Source organism: Geotrypetes seraphini, chromosome 4, assembly GCF_902459505.1.
Source record: "Geotrypetes seraphini chromosome 4, aGeoSer1.1, whole genome shotgun sequence".
Classification (NCBI taxonomy): Eukaryota; Metazoa; Chordata; class Amphibia; order Gymnophiona; family Dermophiidae; genus Geotrypetes; species Geotrypetes seraphini.
The window spans coordinates 61,387,299-61,400,561 of record NC_047087.1 but is presented as its reverse complement, the minus strand read 5'-3'; the positions used below and the strand labels follow the sequence as shown (position 1 = coordinate 61,400,561).

Sequence of the window (13,263 nt, the reverse complement as noted above, 5' to 3'; positions counted from 1 at the left end):
CAATTTCTGCAGGTCCAAATATACTAAAGTTTTGATTACAAAGAGGAGGATTTGTTTTCACTTGGATAATAAAGCTATACCTCTCCTTCCTTTTGCCTTAGGCAGGGCTCTAAATCTATTTTCCATGGATTTACCCAAAGTCACAAAATAATGCTTTTCAAAAATAAAAGCACAAGCAAAAGCTTCTCAGTCATCATTTAGAGTGGCTTAAATGTTTAAAATGTTGTGGCAAGCAAAACAGTTACTCTGCTGCTAAAGCACCCTTTTGCTAATATCAAACAGGCCTTTCATAGTAAAAGAGAATAGTTAATATCTAATGGCTGTTCACTTTAGTGCATAATGTTGAATATCTTGCATTAGGTGTGCAAATGTATAACATTAAGGAAAACTTATTTTCTTCTTCAAGCAGAGGAATCATCATAATTACAGCAATTTTATAAGATTATTTCCATGGCCAATATGTATTGAAATGTTTTATATTCAAAATCTAACCACCCAGAAAAGGACCTAGTGCCATCACTGTCTGCTTTATTGTAAACATGAGGCACTAAGAAAAGCTCTACATAAAAAAAAATAACCTGTCAAAAGCATGAAGGCCTTCAGAAAAGCCAACTTGATAGCAGCTGATCAATTCAAAATAATTTCCAACAATATTATGGTATGTAATTTGCATTCCCTAATTATTAGTTTAATATAAACATTCTATAAATAAAGATAGATAAAAGGAAATAAGTTATGTTATCAGAAAAGGATACAGAGACTGGAAAAGTTAATACTATACATTGTAGTGAATATGAGAGATTACAGTTACATTTAGGTGCAGAATGACTGATGTTCTGCATTTTATTTATGGGATTAATTTTGTATTCAGGATATTATTTATGTGCTTTATTTTGTCATATGTTTTTGCCTGCCTGAAAAGTTTCAAGGGATTGTAGGAACAATTTTCTTAAATTAAATCGGTCAACTTTACTAGGTTAAGCAGACTAGTTACTTTAAAAATTTTGATAATGTCTTATAATTTGTACATTTTTCCAAAATAATGTGAATAAAATAATTAAAATTAAAATATAGTTATAGAAAATGTATAGAAAAGGTTAGTGAGAGCCTTGAAATGATTAAATATTAAACTGGGCTAGATTAAAATTTACAGGATGAAATTAAGAGGCAAGATGAATGCATGGAAATATAGGGCTGAATAATATCCTTAGGAATTTGCACATCAAAAAGAATACTGAGATTGTTAATAGAGCCATTCAGATTCTCTCTTGTCATATGGAATAGAAATAAATAAATAAATAAATTTCCTTATTTCCCACTTCATGCTTCAGGGTATTCTTTCCCTTCTCTACTCTCCCCCCCCCCCCCCAACACACACACATGTACACACACACATAAACAGTTTACTTCCCCCTCACCTTCACCTCCCTCTTTATTGGCAACTAGAATTTAGAAACCATTGGAATTACTTGTTTTATATAACCTGTCATTTTCGATATACAGTATTTTGAAAATTCTGATATATCACTTACTAAAATGCCAATGCAATTTTAGGGTTGCCATACACTGTATTTTAAAAATGCCTATGAAATCATATTTCCCTTTTTTCTGCTAGCATTAAAAAATGATTAATAACATTCCCTCACTGGTTTAATTAATATTTATGGGGGTGAGAGGACATTTTACACTATTTTCCAAATGAGTGATTTGTTGGGATAGCTTTAATGATAAAAACAATATAATCTGGTTTCAGTTCTTATGATAATTTAAAAGTGGATTTCAAATCTACCAACCAATGCATATTTTATTAAGCAACAATATAGTAGAGATCATTAATATTTGATTTGCACACTCGGCTTATGAACAATTATCCAATTATCTCCGAATACACATATACACACGCACGGCTTATGAACAATTATCCAATTATCTTCAAATACACACACACACACACAGTCACACACATGCATACACACACATACGGGGCCTATAATATTTTAAATAAAGATATTAAATAACATCTCTGAATATATACACCCCCCCCCCCCAAATAATCCAAACGGGTAAAAAGTACTAATGAAAACACGCATACTATTGTTAGTACACTTTTACTGAGGATGGGAACACGCACGCACGCACACACACACACACACACACACACACACGTGTGTACGTCATTTCATTTATTCTGTGATGTCACATACTTATATTTAAGTTAGATGTACTTTATGAAAATGAACAAAGTAGGAATCCTTCCTTTTGTCAAGAGAATTGGAAAAAAAAAATCAGCATTATCATTTTAATATGCAGTTATCTTGTCTGGCCCATCCCCTTATTGTCTTTTGATTTCACCATTAAAGAGATAGACCTGCTTAATAACCAGCATCTGTAGAAATATAAACTCCACCTAAGCCTCGGTAACGTAAGGAGTTAAATAAAAACCTTAAAACAATAACTCTCTCACAAAAAAAAAAAAAAAAAATTGTGTATACCAATTATTTTAGGGTTCGGGAGGCTGAAATCTATCTTCCTTTGTTTAGAAAATGACATTCTTGATTTGCATATTTGTAGACGTTTTGCTCAGTTGATTACCTTTTTAAATCATTTCACCACTTTTTTTTAAGTGTGAAAATTGAAATTCAACACAAGTGTGACACCTACCTGTGAAAGTTGGAAAACATTTCAAGTGCACCGCTCGATCTCTTTTTCTATGGGAATCCTGAGACACAGGGATTTATCAGCAGTATATATGCTTGAGAAATACATAAGATTGATAGAGTAGTAATTTAATCAAAGTAACTAAATCTAAAAATGTTAAACTCTATGAATTAGGATAACTTTCCCCGATGTATATTCCAAGGCATATTAGCGATGCATCACCCTAATAACTCTGTAGCACCTTGTGAAATAGGAATAACGGTTAAATCTGGCATAAAATCGAACTCATTAGCAAAGTTCACTTTCTGATTGCTCTGCATAAAACACGAAGCTGATTGAAAGTAATTAGGTTAAAGCAGGGTACTTCAAGATTTCTGACATTTCTATTATCCATTTCTGTAGTGCCACTTCTTTTAAAAATACGTTCAGATATGTATGCACTGTAATATATTTCTTCATGATTTAATTTTAATGGAGAAGCACATCTGTTCCTCTCCTCTCAAAAAAAATAAAAAAACAAGTAACTTCAATATTGCAATTTTTTCAACCCTTAAAATAGATCCAAATTATCTTTTTTTTTTTTTACTGCAACTAGTCTCCTTATATCTTAAATCAACATTCTTAAATTAATTTCCAATTTTCAATAATGGTATAATTTTTTAAAATATTTCTTAATCAACCTATGCATTCTTTTTCTTGCTGCAGACAAATAAAATGGGTGATTTTCTTTTATGTTAAAATCTCTTTTAATTAAATATTTACATTGTACAAACGTGAATGAAGTCTTTTTTTTTTAATCTAATAAGGAGAGTCTACTTTTTTTCACAGGTCGGCTCAAGTAGAAGAAAACTGGTAGGCATAAAAAAATTAAATTAAACGTTTTGTTGTTTCTGCATGATTGACTATGAAACAGTTGGGGAAAAACACAGAAATGTATATATTTATATTACCAAAAACAACATTAATATCTGTACAGGTGTCTTGGTTTCATAATTTACTCCCAAAGATATGGTATTATCCATTTAAATACAAAAATGCTACATTAAATATACATAAGATTTAATACAAATATTTCTTGTATTTTCTAGCAGTTGGCTAGGACATTGTTTTTTGTGATGTTACACATTTTATGCCAGCCATTTCCATAAACTATAAACTTCTGAAAAGGCATTTGATATTTTCCCTTTGATGTTAAAAAATAAATGCCAAAGGCAATTTAATAAATTAGTCCAAGTGTGAAGAAGAAGAAGCCAATACTAAATGTTGGACATACCTTTCTTCAGTTCATAGGGCGAGTCTTTACAAAGATCTACTTGAGATTGGCTTCGGATTTTAGTCTCTTTTGCCAAAGCTTCAGCTCTGTTTAAGACAGTCTGGCTTAATCCATTGAAATGTGTGTTGCTGGGGGCTGCCGTGGTTGCATTGGATCCGTGGTGGCTATGAAGGTGCCCAAAAGTGCTATAGTTTGTGTAGCCTGGATAAAATGGGGACGTATAATAAAGAGGACGAGAGAGCATGGCGCTGTTGGGGAAAGGGCACTGAGAGGAAGGGGATCTGGAAGGGGGAGAAGAATTGGCAGCCATGGAAGGGCACAGCGTCTGTCCGGTCCCTGGAGACACCTGGCTGTTTTCCTTCGACTTATCTGAAGAGGTGGCGATCTCAGCCAGCGACCAGAGTTTGGGTTTGGAAGTGGCAGTAGGAGGGGAATGTATCACTGAAGTCACATTGCTGCTGCCGCCACTGCTGCTGCTACCAATGCTGCTGCTGCTGCTGGTGCTGCCAGGGCTGCTTAGGACCAGGTCCATGGGGTGATGGTGCTGATGGTTTTGAAGAAGCTGGTGCTGTTGGTGGTGATGGTGGTGGTGGTGGAGGTGGTGGTGTGGCTGGTCTTCGTTGTCTTGAAGGATCTGTGCTGCCTGACACAGGTCGGGGGGAGGAGAGGAAGTGCTGGATTTGGAAGAGCCCGAAAGGAGATCGCTTCTTTCCTCGGAATCTTTTAAATCCAAGTCACTCCTGGTGACATCTGCTTCTTTCTCCTGCAGGTTCTCAGACTCTAGACGCTCGCACTCGCCTTGTCCGGGGCCTCTCTTCTGTTCCCCTGCAGGGAAACAAAGCCAAAGTTTTAAGACATTCTTATCTAAAATAACAGGTAACACGGCAACAAATATTTACTAGGCTGTAAATTCTTCCTGTGTTCTACAAATTAGAAGCTAAATAATATTTCTCTAAAGCTCCTTTTATTTTTTATATCCACCCCACATGGCAGCTTTAATACAGTCTAATTGTTATATAGTCTACTTTTTAAAGGACATCCTATACTATAATATGAAGCATTTTTTATGATGACTAGGATATGTTTTAAATGTAAATAAACAACCATTATAAATTGATAAAGAGTAATTCCAAACCCACCTGATTCACAAAAGAACTAGCAAACGGTTGAACACTACCTCTAAACAGGGGGAAAAAAAACCAAAACAAAACACACAAAAAAACACCCTTCAAGGACAAATTTCCCAAGTCTCGTGCCTTGACTGTTAATGACTTCAGAGAATAAACAAGTCAATTAATTGTAGGTATAAAACCAACCTGTTTCACCTTCCGTGTCTCCTTTTTCATCCAGTTTATTGGATTCCTCGTCATCATTTTTCTCCAGATCTATGTTTTCCTCATCTTCCTCATCCTCACTTCTGTTCCTGGGTGTCCAAGTCATTTTATTTTCCTTTTTAAGTCTTCTCCTGGCATTAGCAAACCAAGTAGATACTTGCGTTAGAGTCATTTTGGTAATGATGGCTAACATGATTTTCTCCCCTTTGGTTGGATATGGGTTCTTCCTGTGCTCATTCAGCCAGGCCTTCAGTGTAGCTGTGGCGTCTCTGGTGGCATTTTTCCGGTAAGCTGGATCTCCATAGGGATAAGAGCTCAAAGGCGTAGCGTAGGGATGGTATCCCAAAGAACCAGCCATTCCTGTCGTGTGGTCGTAGGGCGAACCCTGAAAAAGACAACGGTCAAATAATTAAAGCATGTACTATATAATTAAACGGTGAGATGAAGACTGGATATGTAAAACTCACAGAGACATCAATAAAAGCATGGAAAATAATAGCAAGACAATAATTAAATGTTCACTATATTATTTTTATTTATAGAGCTGTTAATTATGTATAGTTATATATTACAATAATATGATTAAATTAGAAAAGTGAACAGTTGATGACTAGAAAATTTAAAGATAAAGTGTTTGGCCTAGACACTTTACTCCTGATATTAAACCGTTTTTTTTTTTAAACTTAAAACAATGGAAAGATGGAAGTCTGTAGTGAACTAATCGTAGGTCATACAAAGAAGTTCACTCCATTCTTAATTACCTGGAAATTATCCCCCTCTGACAGGACTTTCTGTTCTAGGTGACACTGCAATACTAAACCAAGGAGGAATTTATTGCATGTTCACTGCTATAATTTGCATTTTCAATTCCTCAATTTCTCGGACTTCCTTTAAGTGCATTTGTTGTTGACACTGTTAGTGAAAGGGGGCCTATATAAAATTTTGTTAGAATCCAGGTAGTTAGTCATAATGTAATCGTCATTTCATTTCCACGCTTCCCTTCATAGCCCTCAATGAATGAATAAAAAGCTGCTTAACATACTTCACTTTAAAAAACAAAAACAAAAACAAAAAACCAAAACAACGTACAGAGTTATACCTGTAGTACATAAAAATGAAATCTGAAGTCAGCTACCATTTATCCAAGTTTTGTTTAAATTGCCAAAAGTGAACTATGAATTTCTAATATACACACACAAGTTCTATAGATCATTATTAAATAGGCATTTGTTAATCAAGAGCCCTGTGCTTTAAAACTTCTAAGCAGAAGTGTAATGTGTCTTTAATAACGCAATAATTGAGAGACTGGTTAATGCCAATTATTTTCTTAAATCATCTTTTGACTTTTTTTTTTTTTTAGAGCTTCTCCCTACAAGATCCTTAATTGAAAGCGTTTTGAATCACTTCTACACCAGAGACCCAGTCCATGTGCTAAGTAGACAACACATTGACACAGCTCAAAAGAAGCGCGGAAAGTTTAAGCGATAGGTTAGCCAGCTGGTAGTACCCACATCGCACTTTAAGTCTGAGTGGCTCTCCTCCGTACATTGAAAACCCCTCTCCTAAGGACTAATCTTTATCGCTCTTACCACGTAGGACGTGAAGGCGGCAGCGGCGGCGGCGGCAGCAGCCGGATCCGTGCTGTACTGGAGGTGGGAGTTGTAACCCGGAGAAGACGCTGTGAAGGCTGTAGATCCGGCGTAAGGGGAGAAGGCTGAACCGGAGGAAGATCTCCCCAGTTCATCGGTCCTGGGTCCCGAAATCACGCTGGTGCTGTAAGCCGGGCAAGAGTAGAGAGCCAAAGAAGCCGACGGCTGGTATAAGTAGCCCTGAGGATACGACATGGCCAAACACATACATATACACGCAGTCTTTTGACACGTACACACGCATACACTGAGGAGGGGAGAAGAAGGATCAGTCTTTTTTTTTTTCTCTCTCTCTCTCTTTTGGGGATTTTACGTGACTCTCAACATCAGGAGCAAAAAAAAAAGTGAAATAAAGCGAAATCAGGATCGGATCCGCGGCTGAAGCAGATCAGCAGCGTGCATCTCGCGTGTGCGTTTTTTTTCGCAGTCTGCCGCTGATCTCTCTCTCGGCGTCCTCTCTCTCGCTGTCTTCCTCCCTCGCTCGCAGCTTTTTTTTTTTTTTTTTTTTTGCCTTTGGATTGGCGCGCGAGGGGGTTGGAAAAGGTCCTGCCAAGATGCTAAGTTGGAAATCGAGAATTCTGACGCCTTCTACGCACTCGATGCTCCACCTCTCTGGGTGTTGTCAGTGGGAGAAATGGCTTTTTGGCACAACTAAGCCTTCCATCAGGAATCTCGCTCTCTCTCGAACAGGCTCAAGTGCGCCGGCCCCTGGATGACAATCACATACAGTAGTAGGAACCGTTCAGAGATCTGCTCCAACTTTCTCCATTTGCTAAATCCTTAGGTGGGAGCCACCGGCCGTCCCCGAGCCTCGTGATTTATGGCATACCGGGCACGGGGAAAAGAAATAGGTTTACTATTCCTTCATTTATTTTCGTTCTCTGTAATAATAATAATAATTAAAAAAAATTGTATTGATCAAGGAGAGAGATTGAAAATGGCTGGTGATTTAATGCACAAAACACCTAATATTCAATATTGATAGTAAAGATTATTTTCTGAACCATGTCCACTGTTCTGTTCATTTGTAAAACAAAACAAAAAAAAACCCCAAACAAACAGCATTTAAACAATTGCACTTAGAGCATTGTAGTTAGACAAGATGAAATATTTAGCTTAATATTCAAGTATATTTTTCTATTTCAGACCCCAGTTAGGCTTGTATTTTAGCTTGTAGTAGACCTTTTGACAAGAAAGTGCAACGCCGCACAGACCATGTCAAAATTAGTAAACCGCCCCCTCCCCCATCAGAAAATATGAGGGAAGAATTGTTTTTAGAAGAAACGTATCTACGTACTTGTGCTAAAGAGATCTTTCTTGCGTTTTACTTCTAAGTATATGACATTATGGAACGTTCCATAGAAATAAACATTTTTATTCTTTCGTAAGTACCGAGCAGATGATATGGGAGAGGAAGGGAGAATGCAGAGAGTTCGCACGAAGATTAATCTCTAACTGACCTGGCAATTTTCTCTCTGTAAAACTCATTAAAAAAAAAAAAAAGAAAAGAAAGAAAATCCAGACTTATACCATATGAATTAGGATTAATCCCTAGCCATCAGAGGATGCAGTCTTCTTTGATTCAACCAGATATAATTCCCAACAGCATCCCAACGCATTCCGCTCTCTCCGCCTCCTTAATACAGATTCCCCCTCCCCCCTCCCCCCCCCAACGCCTTTGGGACTTCATGGGACTCACTCTGAAGCGCCAGCTTTCTCTTGACCAACATACATGCTGTCTACATAACTGGGCAAATGTCAACTGCTCCTGCTTTGATCTCTCGTAGTGGATGATTTGATCCACATTGTTTGCATTCTTAATTAGACTTCTAATTGTTCTGTTGCTTTAATTGCTCCTGTCTTATGCTCATTGGATAATCATTATTTTTCATCGATCGTTTCAGTTTTAAAAATAAATAAATAAAAATAAACCCCCTCAGAACCTCGGCTTTAATGCTGCGGATTCCTTGACATTTTGTTTAAGTAATACCCACAATTAACAGATCTGTGAACATTCTAACGCTGTGAAAATTATGGTTTAGCATTGGAGATACTTCTACTATTTCATTACTACCTTCATTTTTTTTCGTATGCCTTGTGTAGAATTTAGAGAATATAATAAAAGAAAGCAAAAACAACAACAAAAAAATTCAGATCCCAATATTTCTTCCTGAAATCACGTGCTATCCTTTTGATTACATTGTGAAATTCTATTAGTATTAAAAAAATAAAAAAAATCTTTGCATTCATTTCAAATTTAAATAACTCTGGTTATACCCAAGTGGTGAATTATTCCTGCTGTAACTGAAATGCAAACTTAGCCAGTCCTTTGATAGGTTCTCGTGTTTTCGTTCTACACGGCATGTATAATTCTGCTCTTTAGCAGCATTAAAATTATTTGAGAAATATGCAAAATAACCAGCATCTTTGTCTAGCCTGTTTGTTAAGACATTTGCTTAAACTGAAGTAAATGTTGCGGTGATTCTTATTTTTTGGAAATGCGAACTACTGCACTTCTCTCTACTGTCTTCCCTTAGCGCGAGCTTCAGAAAATGAAGTTTCTTCAGCAGCTGATTTATAAACGACCCTCACAGGTTTCTCCTCTACACGTATTGATTCAATCACCATCGCTTTTACTAATCCTTCTTATGCTTTCAGATTCTGTGCTCTTGTCCGAGTGAAGACGGCAGTGATTTATATGGCTTAAAGATGGCACAATTTCACTTCAGGGGGGTTTACACTGAACTCTTTATGGAGAACAAAAGCTAGAGAAAAGTATACCTGAAACTTTTAGGAATCAGCACCAAATATAGCTCATTTTCAATAATTTCATCAACTTTGGTTTGCTGTTGTTGAGGGAAAAACAGTATTTGGTTTTTTAAATAATGCACTCTATATCCTAATTTAATGCAAAGCAATTCAATCATTAGTCTTTAGCTTCTTTAAGCCACAAGAACCTTCTGTGTTGCTGCTTTCATGTCCACACCTCAGCGTTTGTTTTTAAAATTTAATTATATTTACAACTGCCGAAATGCTATTATTATTATTAGGAATACTATTTAAAAAACAAAACATAAGAAAAAACAGCACGATATGCAGTATGGTTTCTTAACTCCAATTTGTAGGATCTGCTCCTATAAGCAAAATACTTGAAATCATTAAAATAATATAACAGTTAATATTTCTAGAAGCTTTTTTATCTGGTACGAAAAGTAAAAGAAAAAAAAATCGAAATGAAAAAAATGGAGGCGAAAAACGATTTGCAATACCTCTTCCATACCTGTTAGACTTCAATAGTATGTTGGAACTTCAGAAAACTACAATTCCCAAATTCCCTCTACCTGTAATCCCCGCCCCTTGCTTCCGATTGGATGTAAATCCTATTACAGTTTCCTTCCAAGCTCTGTGTTTCCACTGGCCCTTTGGCGATGTCACTCCCTAAGAAAAGCGAGAACGGCTCTTCAAGGAGACCGGAAGTGGGAGCGAAGTCCTGGGAAGAGAGCGTGACGTCACCACCCATTAATGACCTTTATCGGGCAATAATGACTTCCTCAGTTCTGAAGGAGCTCAATAGGCAGTTAATAATCGCAGGAATAAAATGGCGAGAAGACAAAGTGAGATAGTGTGAGCTGCTTTCATTTTTTAAGGAGTTTTATATTATCATCAGGATCTTGACTTATGGGGTAGGTGTTTCAGAATTGTTTGCATTATATGTACCGTATATATCTTGTTAACTAGGTATACTTTTACCCGAGATAATATAACGCAACCATTTGTCACTAGACATAGTGCATAAGGCAGTCGCACAGTCCTATTCCCTTACCTTCTCCAAGCAGAAAGTAAAACACTTCAGTTTTTGCTACATTTCCCTCGCTTCCAACGTCAATACGCCATAGTAAAGTCCTGCTTCCAAACATGCTACTGGGACAAAAAAATAAAAATGCAGAAAAGCCCCCACCCCCGTTGTAAACTCAAGCATTTCTTATGGGGGGCCGAGTAAAAAGTGTTAATAATGTTGTCATTCCTTCAATTTTTGCCTCTCCTAGTGGCGCTTTGCTGATCTGCTTAGATGATCTTTCAAACATTAGAGTTTGTTTATTTATTGCCAGTGAAGTTTCTAGGCTTTGAGAAAGTTCCTATGAGGATCCCACTTCTACCCCCATTCAAAGTAGAAATGATTAGGTGTATCGGACGTCTGCAAACCCTTTCCACAGAGATGCTTAAATGTTTAAGGCGATTTTTTTTTTTTTTTTATTTGTTACATAGATCCCCTGCTTCACTGTGCGGGGATTTGTCTGTGGATCGCCTAAGGGGCTAAACGGTGCTGAGATCAGATGGTGCCGGGGGAAAGCAGTAGGACGGAGTCCCGACCTCTTCTGCCGTCCAGATCATCCCAGCCTGGGAAGTAGGAGGGGTGAACAGTTGGCGACTGCGAACCCTACGTTTGCCGTTAGATGGTGGAGGAGATTAATCGGCTTTGAGCGGCAGGGAGAAGACTATGATGAGAAAAGAATCTACACTGGTTGGAAGTGTGTGTGTGTTGGGGGAGGGGGGTGACAGAGGACGGAGGCGCCCCAAATTCTTAAGTGGCAGTGATATTTCAACACATTCTCCCACACCCATAGGACACGATCTGTTTTACAACAAAGAAAATATGTGACTTGTGTACCTGGATTGTGGTCCAATGCATGTGTAATCCAGCTGGAGATTAGATTGTATATTAGCAGGAGTGATCTGTATATCGTGATTTAACAGGATTACAGGCCAGAATGGAAGAATCCTATTAAACCGAGTATTGGAATGAGCTAAAAAAAAAATAAATAAAAAGATTACAACAATGAACGTGAGACTCCAAGTATTGCTTTTGTGATCACAAATCGGTAACGTAGAGCGACCAATAAATCGCAGATTTAACTTGCATGCTGCCATGTACCAGTTCGTCATTTTAGAAGCCTGGGGTTATTATGCTGGCTGCAAAGGTTGCCATGCATCAGTAAGCCTGAAGACGGCTGTGTAGAGAATACTTCCTAAATTTTCATACTCTGTTCTTTTTCTATACCTTGACATATTCTTCTACTCACTGATCAAATGCAAAAATCCACGTGGGCAACCTTGCCTCCTCACCTTAACCTTCGCCACCTCATTTAAATCATCTTTATTAGAGTGGTTACCAGTTACCTGTATTCAGGTTTCAGTGGCCCATTTACCAAACTGCTTGGCTGCAGTAGAACTTTAGGGAAGTTAGCATATGACTTGATGCAAAGCTCCCATTGCTTGCTGCTTCCAGCCCTCTGAAGTCCCAGTTCAGGATTCTGAACAGTTTTACTGTTTCAAACCACACAGGTGTGCACTTCCATCAGTTTTCAGCTGTGCAGTGTGATTGCCGTACCAAGGTGACTGGGTTCATTTTACTCAGCACTCCAAAGAGCCCATTTGCTCAGATATTAAGCGCTCCTGAGTTGGAAGAGTTAGGCAGTAGCCCGGGTTCAATAGGTAAAATGTTTTGTGGCTAACCATTGTCTCATGCCACTGCTATTGGAGTGCTATGAGGAGAAACAGTTACCCTTCCAAAGTATTATTTGGGTAGTAAATAGTTTAGGAGCACAGGATAAGATATCAAAGTGATTTTTTTTAATGCATGTCCGTTACAGTTTCTAATAATTCAATAAAATACCAGATTGGATTTATTCTGTTTGATATGTACATGAGTATTACATGGTTTACAATACTAATACATTAGAAATAAGGGTTACATTTTCGATCATTAGAAAACTTTCCTTCTCTGTCCCAGTGGGCTCACAATCTAATTATAGTATCTATGTACGAAGTATTTTAAATACATGCTAGAGAAATATAAAGAGAAGAAAGAGATGTACTATGAATAATATAGGCATACAAAAAGGCAACGTAAGACTATGCAGTAATCACATAGGGTTCCATAGTGTTGGTGGAACAGAATTAAATGTGTTAATTATATACTGTTTATTCTAGTAGCTGACCTTGGTCACTAATGCAAATAGAGGTCTGTTTCTTACTAATGTGCCTATCTGATATTCTGGTTACATTATATTCCAGTGTACTCTTTGCAATTTTACAATCATTCTAGATAAATCCTCAATATTGAACTTATGGTTTATATTTCTATTAACTGATTGTCACCATCACTCTATATCACATTTGAGACTCCTTTCTACCGGATGTCTTCCTTTTCCTTTATTTGCACAATGATAGCTCGACAGAATAAGAACATAAGAATAGCCTTACTGGGTCAGAACAATGGTCCAATCAAATCCAGTAGCCCGTTCTCACGGTGGCCAATCCAGGTCACTAGTACCTAGCCAAAACCCAA

At 37.3% G+C, this 13,263-nt stretch overlaps 1 protein-coding gene and 1 long non-coding RNA gene across 3 annotated transcripts; one reads left to right on the top strand and one right to left on the bottom strand.

Annotated features, from left to right (window-relative positions):
- Window positions 1-3,571: 3,571 nt before the first annotated feature.
- On the bottom strand, window positions 3,572-11,619 carry IRX5 (iroquois homeobox 5). Of its 2 annotated transcripts, none has more exons than XM_033943086.1 (3): window positions 11,584-11,619; window positions 5,248-5,650; window positions 3,572-4,756 (listed from the first exon to the last, which is right to left on the bottom strand). In XM_033943086.1, exons 1-3 carry the CDS (start codon window positions 11,602-11,604, stop codon window positions 3,915-3,917), a joined length of 1,266 nt encoding a protein of 421 aa, XP_033798977.1. In that variant the 5' UTR covers window positions 11,605-11,619; the 3' UTR covers window positions 3,572-3,914. The 2 variants fall into 2 exon arrangements, with proteins under 2 accessions (XP_033798977.1, XP_033798976.1); XM_033943085.1 differs by lacking the exon at window positions 11,584-11,619 and adding an exon at window positions 6,855-7,384.
- LOC117359808 lies at window positions 10,387-11,756 on the top strand. The gene is made up of 2 exons (XR_004539307.1): window positions 10,387-10,597; window positions 11,181-11,756. It is a non-coding gene; the product is annotated as an uncharacterized LOC117359808 (long non-coding RNA).
- Window positions 11,757-13,263: the final 1,507 nt, after the last annotated feature.